The 27859-nt window shown below is 37.7% G+C and overlaps 1 protein-coding gene across 2 annotated transcripts in view; it reads right to left on the bottom strand.

Moving 5' to 3' along the window:
- Nucleotides 1-27859, bottom strand: part of LOC127435429 (protein lin-7 homolog A-like) — a 66261-nt gene that overhangs the window by 16989 nt on the left and 21413 nt on the right. For both annotated transcript variants that reach the window (XM_051688924.1, XM_051688923.1), the window contains exon 3: nt 4476-4547. In XM_051688924.1, the coding sequence (XP_051544884.1) occupies nt 4476-4547 (72 nt within the window). The remainder of the gene's footprint in view (nt 1-4475; nt 4548-27859) is intronic.

Below are 27859 nucleotides of genomic sequence, written 5' to 3'. Positions count from 1 at the left end.
ATACGGTGTAACAATGCTGCCACTGTTTTTCTCTTGTCTCGGCAGGTGTAAATGCTTCTTGTTTTACAACCTGCCAATAATTGACTGGCAGTATTAATATAGTCAGCATTTGACTGATACTAAACAGTACTACTGATGTTTATTTAGCTATTTATTTGATTTGTATTTATTCTTTATTTTAATGGTCAGCAACTGACTGATACTAAACATACAGTACTGATGTTTTTTAAGCTATTTATTGTATTTGTATTTATTCTTTATTTTCTCAGTGTTCATTTCTAGAATTTGTTGACAATGTATAATAATAATGTCAAATATTCTTTGATAAAAATATTTGTTTAAGAAAGCAGCCTTTGGAGTACCTTTGCATAGTCATAATGGTGCAAAATCAGTGAACAATCCACATAGAAAAGGTCTGTTTTCATTCCAGCTCAAAAATTAATTATATCGGCCACCATATCTGTAATCGGTGAATTTCCCCCCTCTAAAATCGGTATCGGTCTCAAAAATCCCATACCAGTCAGGCTCTATAATGAAACACAAACAAAATGTGGGAAATAGCACATTGTTACTTACAGAACAACACTGCGATTAAAATAAGCCCAAATACAATCTAACACAGGGCATAGATATAGAAATAACTGAGTTGGCTAAAAACATTAGTTGGTTAGTGAAATGAATGTGCTTGTTGTATTTTACAAATTGAGACTTTTCTAACATTATGACTCATGACTGTTAGATCTGTATAATGTTACCTATTCCCATTATGATTGTTGTGTTCACATTTCATAAGTTATACAGAGGAACTGTCACAGATGAGCGCTGTAACAACCGTCTGCGAATGAGATGTGCGTGCAAACACACACATAATCACACAAACCACCACTGCACAATCTGGCTGCTAGCATAAATATTACACTATGTTTACAGAGATTACAGTTTGTATTGTCTGTTTAATGTTCATTACATGCTGTTAATTTATCTTGTTTTGGTTTAATGCATTATTACAGCTGTTTGAAGTTCATTAATCTCAGGATTAACGAAACACTCATATAAATGTGCACCATACAATTTATGCAAGTATATTGTCATTTATTTCTCATTCAAATCAGCATTCATCTGTAATATAGGCACACTTTTGGTTCATGTTACTTTTAATTTTATTTTGTGCTATTTTAATGTATTTTAATATTGGTTATCGGTATCAGTATCGGCCACAATGAGCTGTGAATTATTGGTTATCAGTAACAGCCCAGAAATTCCATATCGGTGCATCCTTAATTTTATTTAGTAGAGTGGTTAATTTTTACAAATGTTAATTTTTACAAGTGTGGTCATATACAGAAGATGTGTTCTAGCATTCAAACACATTTAGACGGCACCCATTGGAATGGAACAGAACACAGGGGTCGCGAGACAGGCTTTTCCTGAAAACTTAAAAGACTACTTTAACTTGACAGACCATCTTAAAATTGCAACACTCTTGGCATGACGCTCAAACAGTGCAATATTTGATACAACAGCTAAAGACATCTGTTTGAATGTGTGTGGCTGAAGGGTTGATGCTTTAAACGGGATGAATTTAAAGACACAACTTCTCCATGATGTTTTTACTGTCTACTGGCTAAGCTGTCTATCAGCAAAAGCACAGCATGCTGTCAGCAGGCTAATAAAAATAGCACTGCTAATAATGTCAAAGCAAAAAAAATTTTTATCTTTATTTTAACATGTCCTTGTTACACATATTACATGTATTTACTATAGTAATGGTAAATTATGTGTAGCAACTATTCCTAAACCAAACCCTTACCCTAACCCTAAACCTATAGTAAGTACATGTTGTTAATTAGTAATAACCAGTAATTACTTGTGTAATTACACGGAAACAAGGACACATTAAAATAAAGTATAACCAAAAAATCTGCTATTGGATTACTTGTCAACTAGTTGACCATCGTGACCAAGGTTTGAAATTAACTTTTTGGCTCACCGGCCACTGTGGCTAGTAGTTTTCCAAGGTCACTAGCCAAAAAGTTATAAAGGTAAATAGAGACTTTAACTGCATGCATTTGTTTGGAATTTTTTTTTGAACGAGAATTATGTTAGTTAAGCAGGACACAAGCCTAATGATTATAGTCACCTTTAGAATATTTGAAGGCAAACATGGCCAGTTAGAACAGGAGGAAAATTTGTCAATAATTTGTCCATAATTCAAAGAAGTTTCAGCGCCTTCATTCCAAATTGTACTTATTGCCTATAGGAAAGTTTACCATTGTTCTACCTTTGTTTAAGTGTGTCATTTGTTTTGTTGTTGTTTTTTTCTACCCTTTTCTCCCCAATTTGGAATGCTCAATTCCCAATGCGCTCTAAGTCCTTGTGGTGGCATAGTGACTCACCTCAATCCGGGTAGCGGAGGATGACTCTCAGTTGCCTCCACGTCTGAGACCATCAATCCGCGCATCTTATCACGTGGCTTGATGAGCGCGTTACCATGGAGATGTAGCGTGTGTGGAGGCCCACGCTATTCTCCACAGCATCCATGCACAACTCACCACGCACCCCACTGAGAGCGAGAACCACACATATATAGCGACCACAAGAGGTTACCCCATGTGACTCTACCCTCCCTGCAACCGGGCCAATTTGGTTGCTTAAAAGACCTGGCTGGAGTCACTCAGCACGCCCTGGATTCGAACTCGCGACTCCAGGGGTGGTAGTCAGCATTAATACTTGCTGAGCTACCCAGGCCCCTCTAACAGTGTCATTTGTAATGATAGGACCATGAAAGGTTTGTGGTCTCCACCGGTGTAGCCGCGATATCAAGTAAAGCCCGAATGAATCATTAAAGTTTTGCTCTGCGCTGTCCCAGAGCTCTAACAAATTTATCTCTGTAGCTCGTTGATGTACGCTGCTGCAAAATCGGCCCGCACGGATGCACATGTAAGTTTTGAGAGGCATATTTAGTGCTTATAAAGTGCTGAACATGAGATGGAAACCATTCAATTTGCTTTTGGAGCGGCTCCGAATCACCCGACATTCACAGTATTTTCAATGCAGGAAAAACCCTGAAAACATCACCCACCAAAGTGGCTAATAAGACTGACAGAGTTACCCGCCACTGCTGATTTTTACCCACATTTGGTGGGTGTTAATTTCAAAACCCGATCGTGACCCATGCCTAGCCTGGGCTGCGTTTCCCAAAAGCATTGTAAGCCTAAGTAGATTGTAGAAACCATTGGCACCAATGGTCTCTACGATCAACTTAAACTTGCAATGCTTTTGGGAAACGCAGCCCTGAACGAATTGTCAACTGATCAGTCTTAAGAAAAGCCCTCAATAATTAGGCTGGTTTCGGGTTTACCTGAGGGGACGTTTACATTAGAAAATGTTCAAAAACAGCAAGACGAAGCACAAAAGAATGGAAGGGAATGCAGGGGTCTCAAGATGCATTTTTAAAAATGTGGACTATTTTTTAACTTCAAAAAGCAGCTTGAGACGTAACGCAACGGCCAGTGTTAAAATTCGTACAGGTATAGTTGTTGCTTTAAAGTTTAAGGTTAAACTTCTCTGAGAGGGTTTTACAGGACAAACTCTCTAACAGCTAATGAAAGCACCGCTGCTAAAAATATCAAAACTATATAAAAAAAAAATATCTAGATAAAAAGTCAACCTCACTAATTAGTTGTTGGACTACTAATTGACTGCTTGACCATTGTGACAAATCCTTAGTCAAATTACCTATTACAGTAACCCTCATAGTTATGCAGTCCTGTTTTATTTAGTTATGCACTGTATGGCAAGCAAAACGCTCCAAAAGACGAAACTGTGTTACTACTCAACTGAATCGTACAGCACCCACCGATATCCACACAAACCCACTGGACAGCCCAGAGCGAATAATTTTAATTGCGCAATCCACTGATAATGCAGCACAGATCAATTTGGCCAGCACAGCACTGCACTGTCTTATGAGGTATCAAAGTAAACACAGTCAGTTGTATCTTAAGAGAATGCAAACAAATGGGAGATAATATTGGTTCTGTGCCTTAGGCTTTGCAGTGTAAATTCAGCCTAAAATTTTAAGCAAGACCTTTCCTTACAGCGATTCAGCTCATCCAGTAACTCTTTACCTCTTTTTTTTTTAACTGTCCTATCTTTCTAGCAAGAGTGCACTTTTCACACAGAGTATGAATTTGAATGAACACTGGTGCAGTGACTGAAGAGGAATTGGCAAGTGTCTGCATGCAAATCTGTTCTTGGTCCCTTGATGGTTTGAGGAAAGCACTTTTAAAAATGTTCTCCGTTGGAAATGTTCTTAGTTAATGGATTTCAGCTTACTGCTAATTAGACTATAGAAAAGGGCTTAAAAGACGTACGATTATTAGTCTAGTAGATACATAATTTAATGTGTTGTACAGAAACAGGGATTTGAACAATCAGGGCAGGTGATGTGGAAACAACAAAGTCAGACCTACCTTAGCTGTTGCACGTGCTTGATACTCCGGACAGCCATTCACCGTTATTGTTTCATGCATATATTGATAGACCTTTTAAAATGTAGAGAGGAAGAGAGACAAAGAGAGAAAGATATTTCAGTTGCATATATTAAACAGCTCTTCAATTATTAAGATGATGAAAATCATGATGGAAATATGATACTCCACCTTGCTCCAAGATTTAAAAGGACAGTACGTGAACACAAACACTTCAAGCTACACACAATCGCTTATGCGTCATTGCGTTCCGAAATGTGTTAATATGCATTTCATAATGCCACCCAAGATCATTGCACTCTCAACATTGCCACAATTATGTGCCTATGAAACTTTACCATTCTCCAAGATAAAGGTTCTAAACATACTCTATGCAAGTGCATAAACACGAATACTTCTACAACCCCAATTCCAAAACAGTTGGGACAGTATGAAAAATGCTAATAAAAACAAAAATGAGTGATTTGTGAGTGAGTGAAAGCTCTACAACTACACATTATATTATGTTTTACCCTGTGAACTTCATTGTTTCTTTTTTTAAATGTACAGTAATTTAAAATCAGATGATTGCAACACGCTCCAAAAAAGTTGGGACAGTCGAGTGTTTATCATTGTGAAACATCACCATTTCTTCTAATAACACTTATTAAGCATTTGGGCACTGAAGATACAAGTTTTTTAAGTTTAGAAAGTAGAATTTTCCCCCATTCATCCATTATGTAGGTCTTTAGCTGAACAATTGTACATCTTTGTTGCCAGATGGTGTGCTTAATGCAGGCAGGCCAATCTAGTGCTAACACTCTCTGCTTACACAGCCATGCACTTGTAATCCGGGCAGTTGTCCTGCTGGAAAATGCAGGGGCGTCCCTGGAAAAGACAGTGCTGGATGGCAGTATATGTTGCACCAAAATTTGTACATATCTTTCTGCATTCATGGTGTTCTCACAGATGTGCGAGTTACCCATGCCATGGGCACTGACACACCCCGGGCCCATACAGACACTGGCTTTTGGACCTGACGCTGATAACAGCTTGGATGGCCCTTTTCCTCTTTGGCCCAGATAACACGATGGCTGTTTTTCAAAAACTTTTTGAAATGTGGACTCTTTGGACCAAAAAACACAGTTCCACTGTTCTACTTTCCATCTAAGATGAGACCTAGCCCAGAGAAGTTAGCAGGGCTTCTGGACAGTGTTGATGTAGGGCTTCTGCTTTGCATAGTAAAGTCTTAACTTGCATCTGTGGATGCAGCGGCGAGTGATGTTGACTAACAAAGGTTTACTAAAGTAATCCCAAGCCCATGTTCATGATATCTATTACAGATGAATGAAGTTTTTTAAGGCAGTGACGTCTGAGGGATCTGAGAGATCACGAGCATTCAGAAGTGGTTTTCGTCTTGCTGTTTACGCACCGAGATTTGACCAGATTCCTTGAATCTTTTAACTTTATTGTGCACTGTAGAGGGTGAAATGCCCAAAATCCTTCCAATTTGTCTTTGGGGAACATTGTTCTCAAAGTGCTAGATTATTTGCTGAAGCATCTGTTGGCAAACTGACAAGTCTTGAACGATCCTTGCTCTTGAAGGTTTGAAGTTTTTGGAGGCTCCTTATACAATATACAGTACTATGACACAATTGCCTCACCTGTTTAACATCTCCTGTTTCACATCGCCTTGTTATTTCAACTCGTTAAATTGTTATTAGTCTTAAATTGCACCTGTGTGTTGCAATCATCTGATTTGAAATTACTGTACATTTTAAAAAACATCATATAATGTTTAGTTGTAGTGCTTTCAATATAGCAAGTGTGAATATAATTTACAAATCACTCCTTTTTGTTTTTATTAGCATTTTTCATACTGTCCTGACTTTTTCAGAATTGGGGTTGTAGCTACTCTAGCTCAATTTCATGCATTGTTTAATTCCGTAATGTATCAGTACGCATTACGCAATTCATAACACAACGCAAGTATGTTGCTTTTTCAACGTTGCATCAGTTGGGATCCTATAATACTTTACCTTCCTTCAAGATAAAGGTTTAAAACATACTCTAAGCAAGTATGTGAATGCAAATGCTCCTAGCTAAGCAAGCTTGATTTCATGCGTTGTTGTGTTCCAAAATGTGTCAGTATGCAATTAAGAACACAGTGCATATACGTTTCATTCTCAACGCTGCAGCAATTATGTACCCATGATATTTTACCTTCCTCCAAGTTAAAGGCCTAGAAATATTCTATGCAAGAGCATGAACACAAACACTTCTAGATACTCAAAATCGATTTCATGCATTATTGTGTTCCGAAATGTGCACATGGAATTCTTAATGATGCCGCAATTATGTACCTATGATACTTTCTTCCAAGGTCTAAAACATACGCTAAGCAAGTATTTGAATGCAAATACTTTAGCTGCACAAGCTTGATTTGATCCATTGTTGCATTACGAAATGTCAGAACAGCATTCAAAACGCAGTGCAACTACGAATTGCATTCCTAGTACTGCCATAAGGGGTGCTCTAGTAGGCATTAGAGTAAACAGTCTTCTTCTATAGTCAGTTTTCTCTTTCAAGTCAGCTACTGGAAATTGAGTTTAGTTAAACTGTTGGCATGTTTATTGCTAGCAATTATGTTCCTGTCAGAAGTCTTTAGTTGAATGAAGAATCTCTGACTACACTGTGGTGTTCAGATTAGGGCTGGGTATCTCCAACCACTTTACATATGTATGTAACACATTTGACTCCTTACGTATGTCACGATTCAATATATATTGTGAAACAAAACAATCATAATTAGATTGCAACTGAAATGAGAAATCGTGAATAATGCGGGTTCAGCTTTAGACATCCTATTTTTGCATTATTGAAATATTAGACATTAAATGAATACACAATACATAGATGGATCTAAATATCGATACAATATTGCAATATTGCAAAGTATCGCAATATATCAATATATGACTATATCAGCACGGTCCTATTTCAGATATTATGGCGAGAACATTTTCAATACACTAAAGAAACATAGGTCTACCTGACCGTTAGTGAATAAAATAACATTTTCAGCCCTAGAAATTTTGCTATGCATATTTATTCCCCATTCAATTTCTACAAACCTCTATCATGCCTTTATATTGTTTTGTTTAACAGTCTCAATTTCTGGGGGCCTGGTTAGCTCAGCGAGTATTGACGCTGACTACCAACCCTGGAGTCGCGAGTTCGAATCCAGGGTGTGCTGAGTGACTCCAGCCAGGTCTCCTAAGCAACCAAATTGGCCCGGTTGCTAGGGAGGGTAGAGTCACATGGGGTAACGTCTTCATGGTCGCGATTAGTGGTTCTCGCTCTCAATGGGGCGTGTGGGAAATTGTGCGTGGATCGCGGAGAGTAGCATGAGCCTCCACATGCTGGGAGTCTCCGCGGTGTCATGCGCAACAAGCCACATGATAAGATGCGCAGACTGACAGTCTCAGAAGCGAAGGCAACTGAGACTTGTCCTCTGCCACCCGGATTGAGGTGAGTAACCGTGCCACCAAAAGGAATTGGGCATTCCAAATTGGGAGAAAAGGGGTTAAAATAAATGTTATTAAAATAAATACTCAATTTCTCAGTTGTGCTTGATCATGTTCAAGATATGGACTTCAAGGTCAAGGCCAGTTTTATTTACACAAACAGGTGAATGTACAGAGGCTACATCTACATTCACAGCACCCAGGGATGCGACTATTAGCTTCAAGTCCTTTGTTCATTTGGAGAAACTATGTTTATCTCATCAACCGGTGTTTCTGAAATGCAGCTGGGGCTACAAGAAATCTGTCTCTACCAAATAACAAATCTGGGGTGAATTCACTGAACAGTTGCGTCACCTTAGCGTAAAAATCTGCGTCTTATTTACAGTACTAATAGTACACTACTAGTGCTGACATAGCACTGAACCAAGATTATTACACCAAGTTATTTTCAGTTTTTTTTTTTTTTTTTTAAAGCACAAAACCACCTCCTTTCTAAGTAAAATATATATTGCACCTTATTCATGAAAGTCAGCGCTATTTCCCTGGCACAGTTACTGTTGAACTAATCTGAATTTTATTTAAACCTTAAACTCTGGGGCAAATCTTTTTTGTTGTTGTCTTAACTTTGTAAGCATCTAATTCAGGCTCTGTTTGCTTTATCTCCCAGCAAAAAGTCTTATCTTTCCACTAGATGGCAGCAAGTACTATCACCTTCCATCACTGCCAATCTGAAATGTAGGTGGTGTTCTAATGCTTTTCAGCTCTCACAGATGTGCTTGTTCATATACATTCAGTCTAATTTTCAGTTCATGAACCACCACCATTTATCCATCGAATATCTCTGCTTGTGAGTTGACTAGAAGCTCAATCTAGGTGCCAACAGAAAGCCAAGCTCCTACCCTTTGCGATGCCATAAAACATTTTATCACCAATAGTTGATTCAAATATTTTTCTGATGATTTGTTTAGCATGCTTGTCCTGCTGGAAAGCGTATTTTGTTCTGGACATCTAAGATATAACATTGGCTTATTCAGCCAAGCAAGCTCACAGAGAAGTAAAAAATGGCAATTTTCTTTAGAAAACTGCCTAAGGTAAAAGCGGATATAAAGTTTTTAGCTATTTGGAGCTTACAGCAGCAGTGCTTGGTGCATAAATGAGATGTAGCATAGTGTATGCTATGTCTTACACAAATCAAATTTCACTTTGTGATTCTTTTGAGAATCTGTCTAACTGTGGTATTAGGGAAAATTCCTGAGAATAAGAGCTTTCATTTTATTTATGACTTGTCCATTTAAGTGCTATGTGAAAGACTTTTATATTCATATTATTTCTAACACATTACCTCTAGGTGGCGCTTATTTGTGATGCAGATGTTTTCAGCTCTTATTTTGATATTTTATGTATTGTAACATGCTAAAAGTGATGGTGTTCTATGAAAAGTTCAGATTCTAAGCTCTCAAATGATACCACATATGCCTGACTTATATATCTGGGGACTTTAAAGTTTTAACCGTAAACTTAGATCGTGATCTTCACCAGTGAGTCCAATACATTTTCTATTGATCATGGCAGCAGCAGTTCATTAAATGATGATGCAGTTTTGGCATTTTAAAGACCTGACTCAGGTGCCAGGATCGCAGTGGTATTTACGTAGTATGCTGGATTGTTGTAGTCTGCTGCATTCTCCAAAAACTATCACTCAGTACTGAACTGCAAGATGGGGATGTTTGCGCTGCTACCTGATTTGCATAATTCCTTAAGTAAATTGGGAGCTAAAACAACAGAGACAGCTTTGCAAATAAACAGCACTATAAGCGCAATTCATTCTTAGTGGATTCCCCCTCTGTCTTTCAATCTCTCCTCCAGCACCATAGAATGTTTAGCATGTTTCCTATCTTCCTACTAAGACTCTAGTGTGATAGAAAGAGACATTTTAAAAGTCTTTTATGCCTGTTGCTCTGCCAACTTTAAACCACTCAATGTAAACCTTCTAAGATGGCGGGACCTGTTGAGTGGCCTTTAAAAACTGCTTTATAAGAAGTGATAGCATCTGCTTAGTGTCAACGCCTAAACAAAATAGAGTTGGGTACCAAGAAGAGATGACAACCTGCATGTGAAATATGCTTAAGTCTGAAAGCACTGTCTAAATGATTTTAGCACAGCGTCTTCTACAGCATGTTGTGCACATTATTTATTTACTGCAGTTGTTATTTGATGTGTCTGGCTTGTCATCGCTTTATAAATTCAGCATGCTTGAGAAGTCTCTTGAGGCTTTACAGCAGGTGCAACAAAGTCTTCCTGAAAGGAATAGTTCATTTAAAAATAAAAACTCAGCCATCATTTACTTAAACTCATACAGTTGCAATGACATGAGGGTCTTTCTTCTACAAAAGTAATTTCCGAACTCTTTTACCAACAAAATCATATAGTGATCAGCTGTCAAGCTCCAAAAAGGACAAAAAAGCACTATAAATTTGTCCAGACAATGGCAGGTCATCCCCGCCTTCCTGGATCTGGGAGGGGACAAGGGGAGGTAAACAACAACAATAATTTTTTTTTTTAAAAACGCGGTACTTGTACACCGTAACGATGTTGATACCAATTTAAAACACAATACTAATACAGGTGCATCTCAATAAATTAGAATGTCGTGGAAAAGTTCATTTATTTCAGTAATTCAACTCAAATTGTGAAACTCGTGTATTAAATAAATTCAATGCACACAGACTGAAGTAGTTTAAGTCTTTGGTTCTTTTAATTGTGATAATTTTGGCTCACATTTAACAAAAACCCACCAATTCACTATCTCAAAAAATTAGAATACCAATAAAAAAAAAACATTTTAGTGAATTGTTGGCCTTCTGGAAAGTATGTTCATTCACTGTATATGTACTCAATACTTGGTAGGGGCTCCTTTTTGCTTTAATTACTGCCTCAATTTGGCGTGGCATGGAGGTGATCAGTTTGTGGCACTGCTGAGGTGGTATGGAAGCCCAGGTTTCTATGACAGTGGCCTTCAGCTCATCTGCATTTTTTGGTCTCTTGTTTCTCATTTTCCTCTTGACAATACCCCATAGATTCTCTATGGGGTTCAGGTCTGGTGAGTTTGCTGGCCAGTCAAGCACACCAACACCATGGTCATTTGACCAACTTTTGATGCTTTTGGCAGTGTGGGCAGGTGCCAAATCCTGCTGGAAAATGAAATCAGCATCTTTAAAAAGCTGGTCAGCAGAAGGAAGCATGAAGTGCTCCAAAATTTCTTGGTAAACGGGTGCAGTGACTTTGGTTTTCAAAAAACACAATGGACCAACACCAGCAGATGACATTGCACCCCAAATCATCACAGACTGTGGAAACTTAACACTGGACTTCAAGCAACTTGGGCTATGAGCTTCTCCACCCTTCCTCCAGACTCTAGGACCTTGGTTTCCAAATGAAATACAAAACTTGCTCTCATCTGAAAAGAGGACTTTGGACCACTGGGCAACAGTCCAGTTCTTCTTCTCCTTAGCCCAGGTAAGACGCCTCTGACGTTGTCTGTGGTTCAGGAGTGGCTTAACAAGAGGAATACAACAACTGTAGCCAAATTCCTTGACACGTCTGTGTGTGGTGGCTCTTGATGCCTTGACCCCAGCCTCAGTCCATTCCTTGTGAAGTTCACCCAAATTCTTGAATCGATTTTGCTTGACAATCCTCATAAGGCTGCGGTTCTCTCGGTTGGTTGTGCATCTTTTTCTTCCACACTTTTTCCTTCCACTCAACTTTCTGTTAACATGCTTGGATACAGCACTCTGTGAACAGCCAGCTTCTTTGGCAATGAATGTTTGTGGCTTACCCTCCTTGTGAAGGGTGTCAATGATTGTCTTCTGGACAACTGTCAGATCAGCAGTGTTCCCCATGATTGTGTAGCCTAGTGAACCAAACTGAGAGGCCATTTTGAAGGCTCAGGAAACCTTTGCAGGTGTTTTGAGTTGATTAGCTGATTGGCATGTCACCATATTCTAATTTTTTGAGATAGTGAATTGGTGGGTTTTTGTTAAATGTGAGCCAAAATCATCACAATTAAAAGAACCAAAGACTTAAACTACTTCAGTCTGTGTGCATTGAATTTATTTAATACACGAGTTTCACAATTTGAGTTGAATTACTGAAATAAATGAACTTTTCCACGACATTCTAATTTATTGAGATGCACCTGTATATAAAAAGAGAGGGAAAGGCCAATGCGGAGCAGCAGTGGGAGAGAGAGAGGAGAGAGAGAGAAAAAAAAATGTACTCTCCGGTTCTCGGCAACTCCTCCACCCTCTAATGGACGACAGCCGCGTCTCCCCGGGCGGATAGGAGGCAGTCCTCCGGCCCCTGGTGGACGGAACACCCGCCGTGTTTTCGGTGGACGGAAGGGGTCTCCACCGCCCCTGGCAGCGGTTCTCCAGCTCCAGGCAGTCAGCCAGGAGCCCCTCCCCACTCGCAGTCAGCGGTCCTCTGACCCTGTTGCGTTTTAGTGGCTGGTAGGGGTCTCCTCCGCCTCTGGCAGCGGCCCTGACCACTCCAGGTGGTCGGCTAGGAGCCCCTCCTCCCCTTGCGGATGGCAGCCATTCCTCCGCTTTCAGGCGGCCGGGCTCCTCCGTCCCCCGGCGGATGGCCGCGGCTGCCCCTTTGGGGTGGATGGTAGTGGCGAGGAATCTACTACGCCGCATCCCTCCTCCTTCCCGTGTGGCGGAACCAGTGTAACGAGGTTCAATGGAAAGGAGGAGGCGAGAACTGGCTTAACAATACAAATAATAGTTTAATGATTAATTTAAACAAAAACACAAACACATGCCAGGCACCTGCCCGTAACTCTCTCTCTCTGTTGAACTGCCGTCTCCGGTCGCCTTTATCCCTCTCGGGCTTGATCATCCTGATTAGGGGCTGAGTGTGCAGAATCACGGCCCGGCCCCGCCCTCAGCCCTGCCACATATGGTTAGTTCAATGCCATTAACAAAGAATACACTAAGAATTTACCTTTTATTAGCAAAAGAATCAACTTAGATTGATTTGTTTTGTCTGGATGTATTGATCCTTCAAAAATCTATTGTCTAAGACTTTCCAGAGCATTACTTCTTTGTGTGTGCGTCTCTGCAGGTGGAATATTCTGTGTCTTGTTTGCGTCTTGGAAATGCATGAATATCAATAAAGTTCAAACTGTTTCAGGCTGTAATTTTATAAACTGGTTATAAAAAACAGCTAATGGTTGAAGTGCAAACAAGATATATGTTGTGATTTTGTATTCACTTAAAAGCAATTAAATTAAAACTATAAAACAAAAATGTAAACACAAGTTACCCTTAAATATAAAAAAGTACTTTCTTTTCTTGTGCTGTCTCTGATCCTGATATTCAACCCAATTATTGCTTATCAACATCTATTTGGGATCTGAGATTGAGAAAACAGACCATGGGAGCTATTTTATTTCATACAATTCATTAGTGGTTGGAAATGTAATTTTTAAGGCAGTCAGCAAGATCAATAGGGCTTTTTTTAACCACTGATCTTGAGTTCTGGCGGCCATGATAGTGCCCTGCTTTCAATCCACCTTATTTTGCAATGCGCAAGTAAGCAAGAGGTTGCATTTACGGGAAGTGTGACAAAGTTCCGCTGTCATTAGCAACAATGTAAATATCTAGAAGGAGAATAATACCAGAATTTAGTGTTGTGGGCTAATAAACTATCACACAACCACAAGATGTACTGCAGAATAATATGCTAAAGTAGTATAATTTTTTAACGACAGCATTTATATTAAAATAGTAAGTAGATCTATTACTTGTTGCTGTGTTTTGTGTTAGAGATGATGATAAAAACTGCTTCTTACTTTACAGAGAGTGTGACAATGCCGTATTTGACATGTATACATGTAAACCTCCATTCATAATTATTACAGAAAACTGATTTTTTTGTCTTCCAAAGGAAATGTTTTCAAAAGCCATGTTGAATGCGAGATATGCGTGTCTATTTACTATACACTGTAAAGAAAGAGAGAATGTTTTCTGACAAGTAAGAAGAGAAAGTAGGGATGTCGCAATTATACAGTTACACTATTAAATGCGATTAAAAATGTCACACTTAATTTAACCAAGTGAACTTATTACACGTGGCAAACACGTTATGTACGATGTGTAATATATACATATGCAGACAGCTGTCATATAAAGGTACACATCCCACAAATGGCACAGGTTGTTCTACTAGTCGTCCAACAACAAACTAGTGAGTTTATTCATTTTAGCTGTGGTGCTTTTAAAGGGATGAATTGAGAGATGTAACTTTTTGGAATGTTTAAGCGAGAAATGGAAATACTTTGAGATTCATCCTTTCTCTCTTCCAGTTCTCCTCTCTCTACAATCCTGTCTCAGCTCAGTCATTGTTTCTCAGTCTTCCTCTCTGCCACGTCTCGAGGGAGCACTCTGTTTCCTCTCAGCTCACTGGGTGTTCGGTCGTTTTTCATTAACCCAGATCTGCTTTGCCTCAGTGGGAATAGCACACACATACAGGTGTATTGCCCCTGACTCCTCACTACTCTCTGTGAAAGTGGAAAAAAACGCCCACAGGCCAGAGTGACGTGCTTCATGTAACCATGGTGGCCTGTCTATAAAGAGAAAAATACATTTTGTGATGTCGGTGAAGAGAAGTAGAGGTAGAGCGAGAGGAGAGGTCTTCAATTGCTCTCAGTTAAGCTAGATACTCACTAGATCTTCACGAGTAGTAATATTCCACTTAGTTTATTGTCCATGAAATAATCAAAAGAAATTCTGATCATACATCTACACACATTTCGAGTTTTCTGTAAAACCATTTTGGCGTACCATATTTTGAATTAAAGAGTTTTTTCTGTGGCAGTCTTTCTCATGACACGTATCATGGCTTCAATGCACCATTCAATGCGAGGGTCATGTTGTGCTTTGAATTCCACAAAACAAAAAAGCGCTGCAGATTGAATCACGAAGAGCAATTTTGCGAATTTAAATGAATGAAAAGGGTTCCGAGTGCGAAACAAATAAAATTAAAAACAATTTCACACCTTAACAGTAGGTGCGCTGTTCTACAAACATGTATTTTCTGGTTTACTGCATGGACCTTTGTGCGAATAGGCCTATATATGCTTTCATGGTATACCTCAGTTTTAAAAACAGACTATTATCATACAGTTGACATTTTCTCATTTATGATATTGCATGAATATAAAGTCTAGAATTTCCAGAAGTTTCCATCGTAAATATCAATAAATGAAATAAAATAATAATAATAAAACAATAAACTAAATCTGTAAATTGCATATTCCTCCTTTAATTAAACCATCACTCCCACGAACAGCACTCGTTACTACTACCAATAATATGTTTTATTTGTAAAGTACTTTTTTATTTAAAAAAAAAAAAAAAAATGTGTAAAAAAAGTATTTTAGGCATACAGAAAATTATCAGTATTAGCAGGGCTCCAGACTGCAAATGTCACAAATGGTCGCAAATGTGACCAAAAATAATTGATTGCAACAATCATTTAAATTCTAGTCGCCATTGGCGACAGTCGGGTTGTGTGTGCTCATATGCGGTTTCGTCAGATATCATCTTGTGAGTTATTGAATATATCTATAGAGCGCCAATGTGTCTCACACCGCTTTTCACCCGTTCTGTTGTGCAAGCTCGCTGCACCGCAACAACAAACCCAGCACAAGAGAGTCATGACCAAATGACTCTTTTAAACCAGATCTTTTTCATGAATCACCCGAAAAGAACTGAGGGTGTGAACTCAGGTGCTCAGGTTAGTAGTTTGAATCAGATTCACTTTCTCCGCGAATCAGCTGTGAGCTCACAACTGGGAGTGCAGACATTTCAAAATAAGAGTCCCATGTGTATTTGGGGCTTCTTGATAATTAAAAGTCCCATATTGTGTATCACTTTTTTTCCTTCTGGTAATTATTGATTGGGATTGGAGTAGCACAATAAACTGCATCTGGGATTTCATTCAGTTTGCACTCTTGCTGTCTCTGTGTCTGGGCCATCCGGTAACAGTAAAGAAAGACTAAGGCAATATTTTAAAACAATATATATATATATACACACACACACATGTACATACACACACACAAACACACACACACTGATCAGCCACAACACTAAAACCACCTGCCGAATATTGTGTAGGTCCCCCTTGTGCCACCAAAACATCACCAACCTTCATCTCAGAATAGCATTCTGAGATGACATTTTTCTCAGCACAGTTGTACAGAGTGGTATATATAAAATCAAGCTTTTGACACTTAGGACAATCGAAGGACTTGCACACAACTATTACACAAGGTGCAAGCATTCACTGATGCTCAAGAAGACAACACACTACTATATGCATACTATACATTATTGTAATTATCTGTCATGTAGATTCTGAAGAGCAGTACTAAATAAAAAATAATGTATCTCTTATATTTGTATAAATTATGAAAGGGGTGTGAACACTGATGAGACAAAAGGGAATGCAAACTTGTCTTCTCAACTATATACTGTTTATTAAACCTCCGATGAATGGGTTATCAGCTGTCTTCCTTTTCTTTGGCTCTCTATCTTGTTTCTGAACAGCAATCTAAATCGAGCATTTCTGTGATTTGGTGACTTAAAACAGCCATTTGGCTCCATAATGTTTCAGTTTAGGGGCCAATGGCTCCCAAGTCATTTTTTTAGTCTGGAGCCCTGATTAGCAGAAAATAGAAAGTACTGGAAGAAACATCAACAATTGAACTGCAAATTAATAATAATTTTTGATTGTAAAATTGTCTGATGAAAAAGAGCATATTTTTATGTACACACCTTGTCCATTTAGTTAAAGGTTTCCTTATTTTTCAGTATGTATTGCTTAGAATCAAACTAACTTTCAAAAACAACCAGATACTGAACTAAAAGCATATCTGAACTGTTAACCTGTGCAGTAATCATTAACATTTTTGGATTATTTTAATAATGTTATTTATATATATATATATATATATATATATATATATATATATATATATATATATATATATATATATATATATTATTTTGATAATATTAATATTAGCAATGCACTATAGTAGCATGGTATTTTTTGTCACTGTTGTCATACTGTGACAATCACATACCATTACACTCCTATGTGCACAGTAAACGTTGAAAACATGTATTTGTACAGAAATAAAGTCTTAGCAATTGCTTTCATTCATTAATTACAGAGAGTAATAAAAAGGACTCACTGAACATCTAAGGGTGTTTATGGTGAATTTAAATTAGTGAATTCCAAGAACTAAAGTCTTGGGCTGTTTTGACTCAAGAAGTTAAATATTAATGAGTAAAAAAAACATTCCGTTTTTTTAAGTATTTCTTGTAACTTTGTACTCTAAAACACAATTTAAACTGTGTGAATCATCACAAACTATTATGCAAAGTTGGACCAGTCATTGTAAAGACTTGCATGAATGCATACATCATCCAAATTGCCCAGTAATCATTGGCAGGTGCTTCTAAACGTCAGTGGCAATGGGGCAAATTTGATATTGTTTGAATGCAAGACAACGTCAGGGGCGTCGCTGAAGCTAACGCTTTACTCCATAGAAAAGAATGCTATAGGCAACTCTGATGCTAGTCATGTGAAAGATCCTTTATTGTGCTATTGTCTATTTCAGATTTCCCCCACTGAACCATGATTGGTCGCTTTACATGTTGGTCAGACTGTATTTTCCAACTAAGTTGGCTGTTCTTGGCCGTGAAGTGGACCAGACTTTAAAGGGGTCATGACATGAGGAATACAATTTTCCTTGATACTTAGACATATAAGAGGTCATTCTACTATGATGAATCTGTCAATTAGAAGAGAAGTTTGGAAACCTTTTTCTAGTAATTATTACGGTGAAAAACGTGAACAATGTCAATTACATATAATGTTTAATTATACACTGAAGCATGATCATACTTTATTCATGCCTTCTGCTGTCATTTCACAGCTTTTTACATCCTGCGTGAATTTAGTTCAGTGACGGTCCAGCATTGTCAGCATCGAAAGAATTTAGATAATTAGTTCTGTACACTAAGGGTAAATTGCACCTTATCTCTGTGTTTGGAAACTTGTTGTCCATAAGACAAGGCCGCACGCATCTGTCAAACGCTGTGCACACGGCAACCTTGCACGTGCAGAAATGCTCACAATCGTGATAGGCAGGGCAAAACATTTGCACTTAACGCGGATGTTTACAAGGATTTATACAGTAGGCACTGATATGTTGCAGTGCTTATATATAAATGTAAGCTTCATAAAACGGTCATTAGAGCCCACAGTTACAGATTCACATTGAAAATGAATGAGTATCACCTTGACACAAACAAGCCCACATTGTCACAGTCTTTAAAACTTACCTCACTGTGTATTCTTAAGTTTAATCTTGGCTTGGTGTAAAACGAAGGCATTGTGTGGAGTGAAGAAATGTTTGTTTTGCGCTCTTCCTGCTGTAGTGTTGAACGCGACTCGAGTGACAGCATGCAGCTGTGAAGTTCCGCTGACGTAAGAGTCCCATTAAGAAATCTCAATAAATTACACATTTATTAACACTTATTAAATTAAAACCAGTAATGTAACAACAGGAACGCAACCCACTGTAACCCATTGTATCAGAAATTTATTTGAGTATGAGTGAAAAGTACCCACTATAAAACATACTCATAAAAGTACATTTTATGTACTTTTATGAGTAAATGTAGCATGTTACTAAAGAAAAGGAATGTAAGCTTGATTTGAATGCAACAACACTCTCAGATTATTGGAGAAAAGGTTTGATCCCTAGAGGGCTTTGTATCAAAAATTTCCCAGCATATAGTAGACAAGATCGAACCGATTTTAAAGATAAGTGGGAAGCAATTCTGAACAAATGCTCCTTTGACCTGATGCTGCTTTTAATAGAGGAATCTAAAAAAAGACATTCAGACTGTTCAAGCTCAAATTGATGAAGTTACAAGATCTATCAAGACATGCAGTGACGATGCAAAGATGAAAGAACTAGAAGTAAATATTAAAGCAGAAATGGATACATTCATGGAGAATTTAAAACAAGTTAAACTGAAAAAAGTCTATAAAGACTATAAAGAAGGCAAGATCTATGCATGGCACTTGCAAAATTGCTCAACTACAATTCCTAATTCGTCTCAAAAGAACTCTAGGAACTCCTTCAGCATTACTAGTAGTGAGGATGAGGAGCACTCTAGAAACAATGAAGCCTCTTCCAGTACTTTTTTAGCACCCATAAGGGAAACACAGAGAGTGGAGCAAAAGAGAGAGAAGAGGAGTAAGTGACCTGCCCGGAGAGGGAGAAAGAAGCCTAGATCGCCCATATACATGGAGCAGAAACAGACTGAAACTGTAATATCTCAGATAAACATATTTCACAGAACAGTATAAAAGTATTATCTAAGGGACTGCCATTTGCCCCAGCATCAACTCCTAATGAATTTGATACAAAAACAGACCTTTCCATTTCTATAGAAACTTGCATTTGAAAGTGTGGTATAAATCAAATCCTGGTCAAAGTCACAATACAAGTACATCTAAGTATGTTACTACAATACCAGGCAGTATCTTTAAGCCTAAATCCACTTTTTGTCCTTGGTTCAAAATGCTACTTTGAATACTTTTGTAAAGAAGGGTAATTTTGATGTGGAGCAGCTTTTTAATGAGAAGAAGAAGACATTTCACAAGGTTAATTTATCTACAAAGGAAAACGATGCTCTTACAAGTTTGATGAACAATTATAGAATTGTAATAAAAAGAGCTGACAAAGGAGGTGCAATCGTTATTTGGGGTAAAGATAAATACATAGAGGAATCTAATAGACAATTGGAGAATACAGAATACTATCAACAGCTTACGTATTGAAAACAATTCAAGAATTGAGCAACTTTGGTGTTTCTTCTTATCTCGTCACTATGGATGTAGAGTTTTGATATACTAACACCGAACATGAAAATGGATTGTTGGCTTTGGAATATTTTCTGAATAAAAGTAAAAGGATGTGCTATATTGCTTGTTACAGTCCTTCCTACGCTGGTTTACTCCTAGGTAAACGGGAACATGATTATGTATTGAATCCTAGAACAAATCACTTTCTAGATAAAATCATCTGGTGAGGACGTTACATTGATGACGTTATCTTATTTTTTGGGTTCAGAGGAAGATCTAATATAATTTCACCAATATCTTAATAGTACCAACTCAAATGTTAAACTATCCCTAGAGTACAATAAAGAAAAGATTAATTTTCTGGACCTTGAAATCAGTAAAGATAAAGATGGCTTTTACATACATCAATATTTAGGAAACCTACTGATAGAAATATGTTTCTTCATGCTAAGAGTTTCCATCCTCCTAAATTGATACAAAACATACATTTTAGACAATTTCAAAGACGGCGTAAGATTTGTGACAAAGAGCAAGATTTTGAGGATAAACCTATGGACTTAGAAAAACACTTTTTAAACAGAGGGTAAAAGTTCGAAACTATCCAAAAAGCTGACAGATTTGTTAAAAAGATAAATGATATCTGAAACTTCAAATAAAGATTATTTTGTTGCACAATATAGCACGATTGCTGAAAAAGTCAAACGGATTATCCGACAAAAATTGGGGCATTATACAGAGTGATGATTTTTTGAGAGATGCATTTTCCAGAATTTCCAATAAGTTTTAAGAAAAGCACTACTTTAGGTGGCAGATTAGTACAGTTACCTACCACCCACTCGTGAAAATAATTGGTTAGGGGATAAATCTAAGGGTTGTTTTAAATGTCATCCTTGCAATCACTGTGATAGTGTACTACAAGGAAAAACTTTTCTAGATGGAAAAACAAATAAGATTTATTCTATCAAAATTTTTCATTAACTGTAAAACTACTCATTGTTATCTACAGGCTGGAATGTCCACATTGTAAAGTTTTCTATATTGGTTGAACAAAAAGACGATTGCAAGACCATCTGGCTGAACATAAATATGCCATTAGTAGGGGTAATGAAGAGTATCCTATGGCTAAACATTTTAAATTAATGCACAACTGTAATCCATCTATTCTTAAAACACAAGTTATTGACCATACAAGTATTTCAATCAGGAAAGGTAATAGAGAACAAAAACTTAATCATAGAGAGAATTTTTGGATATACAAGCTAAATGCTATGAAATATCCTGGATTGAATGAGGATTTGGATTTTTGTTTTTTAGTGTATTATTTGTAATATTCTCTTTGAGTACAAAAACAAGTAACAATAGTAAATGTTTAACACTATAGTTAACTAGTTGATCATGTGACCTACTAAATGAGTGATATTACTCTCAGCTTTGTGAAGCTGTGTGAAGCTTGTTTGTTACTCTCCCTGAGGAAGGCTCACGCCGAACACGTAGGAGAGCTGTTTTAACTTTTGTATTTAGCCATGTGATACTAAAGGCTTTTTAATGAATATAAGTGCCATGGTTTTCCAGCTTTTTGTTTTTGGACATACAGCATATGGCTGTGTATTGAGGGACTTTACTATGTTAGCCAATCATAAAAGTGGCCATTTATGTTGAAGTTTTAAGGAGGCGCTTTGGCCAAAACCGAGCGTTTCAGACGGAGGGTCAGAGACAGGTTGGAAAATGATCATATATTACAAAATTGTGACTGTTTTGGTGCAAAAAAAAACTTTACTAATTTACTCAGGGAAGATAATAATGATTATTTATTCAATGTCTCAATGACTCAAGTCAAAAGTCTGGCTTCGCAAGGCTAGATTCGTCATAACACTTCTCATATGCAAATTTTTCTCAACAAACATGGCACAGAGGCTATTCCACATACACAAATTCACAATTCATAAAGAGAGAGTGTGACATCCGTGACCCTGTAGAAAAGGTGTAGGCAATGATTGATTAAGCTCTCAGTTGATAATGGCCCTGTTGTTGGATTCCTTTGGGATTTGTGTTGGAAATCATAAACATGTTTGCAGTGATGATAATCTCTCTCTCAGACTGTGAGGTTGTGGGAAATGATTCTCGCCAACATAAAAGCATTCCATCTGAAATCTCATTACTGGAAGACATCATTTTTGGTCAGTCCAGTTGTTTTTATGACTTTCAAACATACATTACATTAGCATAAAATTATCAGATGCTGCTTGAAAGCAGGAAAAAAGATTGTTTTCTCTGTTGAGGTTCGAGCAATAGTCGAAGACTAGATGAGGATAGTTGTAATCCAGGACAGACTGTGGTCTTGTATAGGTAAATATACATTTGGTTTGGTTGGAAAGATGATGTTTTGCAGCGGGTTAGTCTTTTGTCATCTTTATTTGGTCAATCACTGTCATTTCACATGGCTAAGTGTGCTTGTTGATTCATCTGAATGAGTCAGAGCGATACCTCTTGTCATTAAGTACCATAGTTACTGATGGTCACAATCTTCTTTTTGTACTCTTTTCTTTTTGGAGGACATTGCATGGCACAGTTTGTCATACTGACATTGTTCCTGCCATGCAGAGCTTTACTGATGGTACTATAAAGTGAACCGAAGTTGTAACTTGCGAATGTTCTCTCACACCCTCGTTATGGGACTGTACAAGACAGATTGCGCCATATGATACCGCGCACAATTGCCGGGCCATGAAATGAGCTCATATGGCATCAGTGCACGGCTCGGAGAAACTAGGGCCTGATGCCTGCTGGGAGAGTGAATTGATGTACTATTGAAAGTTTTATTACAGTAATGCACTGTACTATTGGTTGATGAAAGAGTTTGATGCTACAATGGCAAAATGAAACAGTGCTTGATGATTCATCCGTTGGTAAAATTAATCTTGTATCCAATCTGATGCATGACTCTACAGATGTTCCATGTCCAGTTTTGGCATATTTGATCATGCATAGTTACTGGTGTATTAGTCTCAGCCTCAGACAGTATGCCAGCGAACCGTCTGATGCATATTACACACAAAAATGACAAGAGATTTTTCAATATCTAACTGGCCTTGCCCAGTCAGTCCATTCCAATCCTGAATTCGCAGCACCACATCGTGAAAAAAGATAAAAGAAACCAGGGACAAAAAACTAAATGTTTTTCATTTTGGTTCATTCTGAGCTGAAACTGTATTTTTTTTTTGTTCCAGTTCAGTCGTTCCGCAGCCTCCTTTCCAAATGTTAACCGGATAGAATGAAATGAAAGCGTGGGTGGTATACCAGTGGCAATATTGCCAGGGGCCATATGTATAAAGCCACTTAGAGTAAAGTTTTGTATTAAGTGTGTCAAAATTCTGAGAATGATGTCATTTTACTCTTGTTCCTAGACTTAAGAGTAAATATGATTCATAAAACTTCATAAGTGTTAAGATTTGGTCTCAGCTCCTAAATTGTTTAAGAGTGCTGGAGAGGTATTTTAACCTGTTAGGAGTAGCACGATGACTGTGTTCTGCGGAGACAACACACTCTACAACAAAGAAAGAATGTGTTGGACTTATGACAGTGGAACTTGGGCAAATGTGTTTCGTAGTTGAGCAAAATGAAATCCATCAGTGTGTATATATATATATGTGGCTGCGGGGGCATGGTCAAGCATCTCTCCGGAGAGAGAGAAAGCGGTAAGGGCGCTTACACCTGAGCTAAATTATGTCTAACACCTGTCTCTAATTTCAGTGAGCACGGGGAGAGCGGCATAAAAAGAGCCACACCGCAAGTAGACGAGAGAGAGAGAGAATTACAGGCAGCTGTTCTGTGTGTCTTTATGGTTGTGTGTTTTTGGTTAAGTTGTTCATTAAATTATTATTTAAGTTGTCAAGCCGGTTCTCGCCTCCTCCTTTCCTCGAACCCCCTTACACTGGTGCCGAAACCCGGGAGGGAGGAGGGAGGAGGGATTCCCATCACAGAGTCCTCGACACTCCGTTCCCCGTCGGATGGCAGCGGTGCTCCCCTGGGTGGACCGGAAAGATGCTTGACCACGCCCCCGCTGCCACAATATATATATATATATATATATATATATATATATATATAATTGCAGCACAATTTTTAATTTAATGAATACATTGAAACTCGTTGTGAATTAAGCGTTTGAAAAATTTGATGGGTTGCCTGTCTAAGCTTTCAGAGGGCTGCAACAACTTCTAATTATTTGAATTAGAATTAGAATTATTTGATTGTTCTAATTAAACAATCTAAATATCACTAAAATGATAAAAAAATCAATGATGAAAAAATCTACAATGAATTCAATAATGATTAGTTAAAGATCTTTGCACTTGCATAACAAGCCTCCATCTGTGACGCCACTTTGCAGTAGTGAAAACGTATTTCAATAGGAAAAAAAGACATTTGAAAAATGGTAGAGAGCTGCATCTGAAGAGCCCAACCCAAGCACTATATACAGTCATGTGAAAAATAAAGTACACCCTCCTTGAATTCTATGGTTTTACATATCAGGACATAATAAGAATCATCTGGTCCTTAACAGGTCTTAAAATTAGGTAAATACAACCTCAGATGAACAACAACACATGACATATTACACCGTGTCATGATTTATTTAACAAAAATAAAGCCAAAATGGAGAAGCCATGTGTGAAAAACTAAGTACACCCTTACTGCTTCCATAGGAATTAAGAGGCTAAGTAGTAGCCAGGTGCTGCTAATCAAATGCCCTTGATTAATTGATCATCAGCAAGTGTGACCACCTCTATAAAAGTCAAAGTTTTAACAGTTTGCTGGTCTGGAGCATTCAGTTGTGTGTTTACACAATGCCATGGAGGAAAGACATCAGTAATGTTCTTAGAGAAGCAATTGTTGCTGCCCATCAATCTGGGAAGGGTTATAAGGCCATTTCCAAACAATTTAAAGTCTATCATTCTACAGTGAGAAAGATTATTCACAAGTGGAAAACATTCAAGACAGTTGCCAATCTTCCCAGGAGTGGACGTCCCAGCAAATTCACCCCAAGGTCAAACCGTGCAATGCTCAGAGAAATAGCAAAAAACCCAAGAGTTACATCTCAGACTCTACAGGCCTCAGTTAGCATGTTAAATGTTAAAGTTCATGACAGTACAATTAGAAAAAGACTGAACAAGTACGGCTTGTTTGGAAGGGTTGCCAGGGAAAGCCTCTTCTCTCTAAAAAGAACATGGCAGCATGGCTTAGGTTTGCAAAGTTGCATCTGAACAAACCACAAGACTTCTGGAACAATGTCCTTTGGACAGACGAGACCAAAGTGGAGATGTTTGGCCATAATGCACAGCGCCACGTTTGGTGAAAACCAAACACAGCATATCAGCACAAACACCTAAAATAAGGACTACAATGATGTGGACCCAAATGGCCACCCTCAACTACTGAATCAGCCAATAGTGAGCCTGCAAGTGTAAAATGTCCCAGCTGGTATGACATTAAATCACTCATGATTAATAGAACACATTATAAAACAATGTTATGATATTAGGTTATTTCTGTTGATTAATTCTTTAATCAAATAAGAAAGCTGAATTGAATTTCCTGTATTTTAAAACATTATTCCACATCTTGCCGTATGTTGTCCTCAAACAATGTGCAAATTAAAGGCAACAAAAAATAAAAAATCTAAATCTTGTCATATAAAATTGCATATGCTTTTCATGTTATCAAAACAGAATTTCTCCACAGTTTTAATGTAGAAGGATAATTTAAATCACAAAATGAATTGATAATAAAACAAATGTATTAATCCCATTACAGCTACATGTAAGATTTCAGTTAAACATTGAAATTTGATGTTCAACACATCAACAATATTTTATCGTAACCCTACGTTTGATTGAGCGGCATTGGCGCACACTCCATGAAGTAATGCCTATTTGAAGATGTAATGGCTCACTTGCTGTTTTGGACAAGCTGTTCTGCAAAATGGAAACTTGCATGACACTGAGTTTATAATACTGACAAATAAGAATAAATCAGTAAAATGTAAGTTATGAGCTGGGGTTAAACATCTCTCAAGCACACTGAACAGCAGAAGGAATCTGTTAAAGCACCTGACAACCCACACAAAACTATGAGCTTATCAAACGTTTTATATAGTGCTTGGATTGGGCTCTTTTCAGATGCAGCACTGTACCATTTCTCAAATGTCTGTTTCCAATAGAAACACGTTTTCACTACTGTAAAGTGGTGTCAATGACGGAGGTTGCAGTGCTAGTGCAAAGATATTCAACTAATCATAACTGAATTCATTTTTTATTATTTTCAAAATTGATTTTTATAATTTAAGTGATTTAGATTGAATTGATTAGTTGGAGCAGCCCTCTGAAACATTAGGGATGTAGCCTTTTACATTTTCAAATGCTTCATTTACAACAATGAGTTTCAATGTATTCATTAAATGAAAAAAAATGCTGCAGTTAAAAAATGCTGCAAACTAAACTTCATCTTATGTGGGCCAAATCATTTGTATTTTTTAAACCTTGGTGTACTCACAGAGAGTGCATGGTCTACTAAAAAGAGAGAAGTCAAATTTTTGGGGGGCAACAGGACGGAGTAATTTCCGAAAATGTATTGATGTAAACCCTTTCCGTTCCTTTTGTTTTTTTGTTACGTTCAGCAAAATGTTTTGTTCGTTTTCATTCCTTGAACCATTTTTAGTCCCTGACCGTGCCTAAGGGTACGGAACAGCATGAACCTTTGGCCCGATGGTGGAAAAGCTCCTGTTCACAGGATACCAGCCTGCATATTTCTGAGGTAGATCTGGTAGCTGGATTTTGGAAGCTTTAGACTATATTTCAGTCCTTTTTTACTATAAATTCTCCTCCCTGCCCAGTAGGTGGCAATATGCATGAAGAATGAGAATTGCCAAAAACAAAAGCGGAATATGATAGTGAAAGTGAAAGTGGAGATTCGATTCATCGGAAAATCGATGAATTTATTTTTTTACCCAGCCCTTAAACTAACTGTGTTTGGTCAGTTTATATGTCCATTTTACAGTCCTGTCTAGGTTGGCAGTTCTTGGCTAGTATAAGCTCCAAAGTGTACCACATTCGTGTCAAAAAAACATCTTGCTATATGATATTTTAGGTGCATTTACACACAAAAAACAAATATTTTGGTGATCAATTAATCTTCCGTATTGTTTCACAATGAACAACCACACAGCTATACACACTAGCCCACTATTAACAAAAGAGAACAGCTGTGGTGTCAAACCTAAGGGCAGCATATAATCATCCATGTAATAATGAGTTAAATAAACATACATATTAACATCATCTGTTTCTTTTCTCACCCAGCTATCTGACCAATGGGCGATGGGGACGTCTTAAAGTGGCAAGGATGTTGTCCCGCGACTGCACGTAAAACCATAGTGTCTACTAAACCTCATTCTCTGAATAAATATGTTTCTTAAAGCTGCACTATGTAAGATTTTTTGGTTAAAAATGAACAAATTGCCATTATTGATTGAGTACATAAACAATTAGTGTTCAAAATAATGTCCTTACCTTACTCTGATTCACTATTATAAGCCTATAAAATTTATTTGTATTTTGAACTGTCGGGTTCGATTTGGCGCGAAATCGCTTGCTTATGACGTTCATCCTTGCGTCATTACGTCATGTCGCTGTTCAGCTCAGTTCAGTCACATTCGCACAGTTCAGGACAGCATCACTGCTGTCTAGATGGATATTGATCTGTTATCCATTTGGTAAAGTTGTTTACCTGCTATAATGCTTGGATATGTTATCTGGTAGGGTTGTTGAAGCTTATATTGCTTGTCATGCTTTTATGAACCGAACATTACTCGTGTGTTAACCGATCGCGATGTATATACGTTGTCTG

Source organism: Myxocyprinus asiaticus, chromosome 45, assembly GCF_019703515.2.
Source record: "Myxocyprinus asiaticus isolate MX2 ecotype Aquarium Trade chromosome 45, UBuf_Myxa_2, whole genome shotgun sequence".
Classification (NCBI taxonomy): Eukaryota; Metazoa; Chordata; class Actinopteri; order Cypriniformes; family Catostomidae; genus Myxocyprinus; species Myxocyprinus asiaticus.
This window is presented reverse-complemented; position numbering and strand designations above follow the sequence as displayed.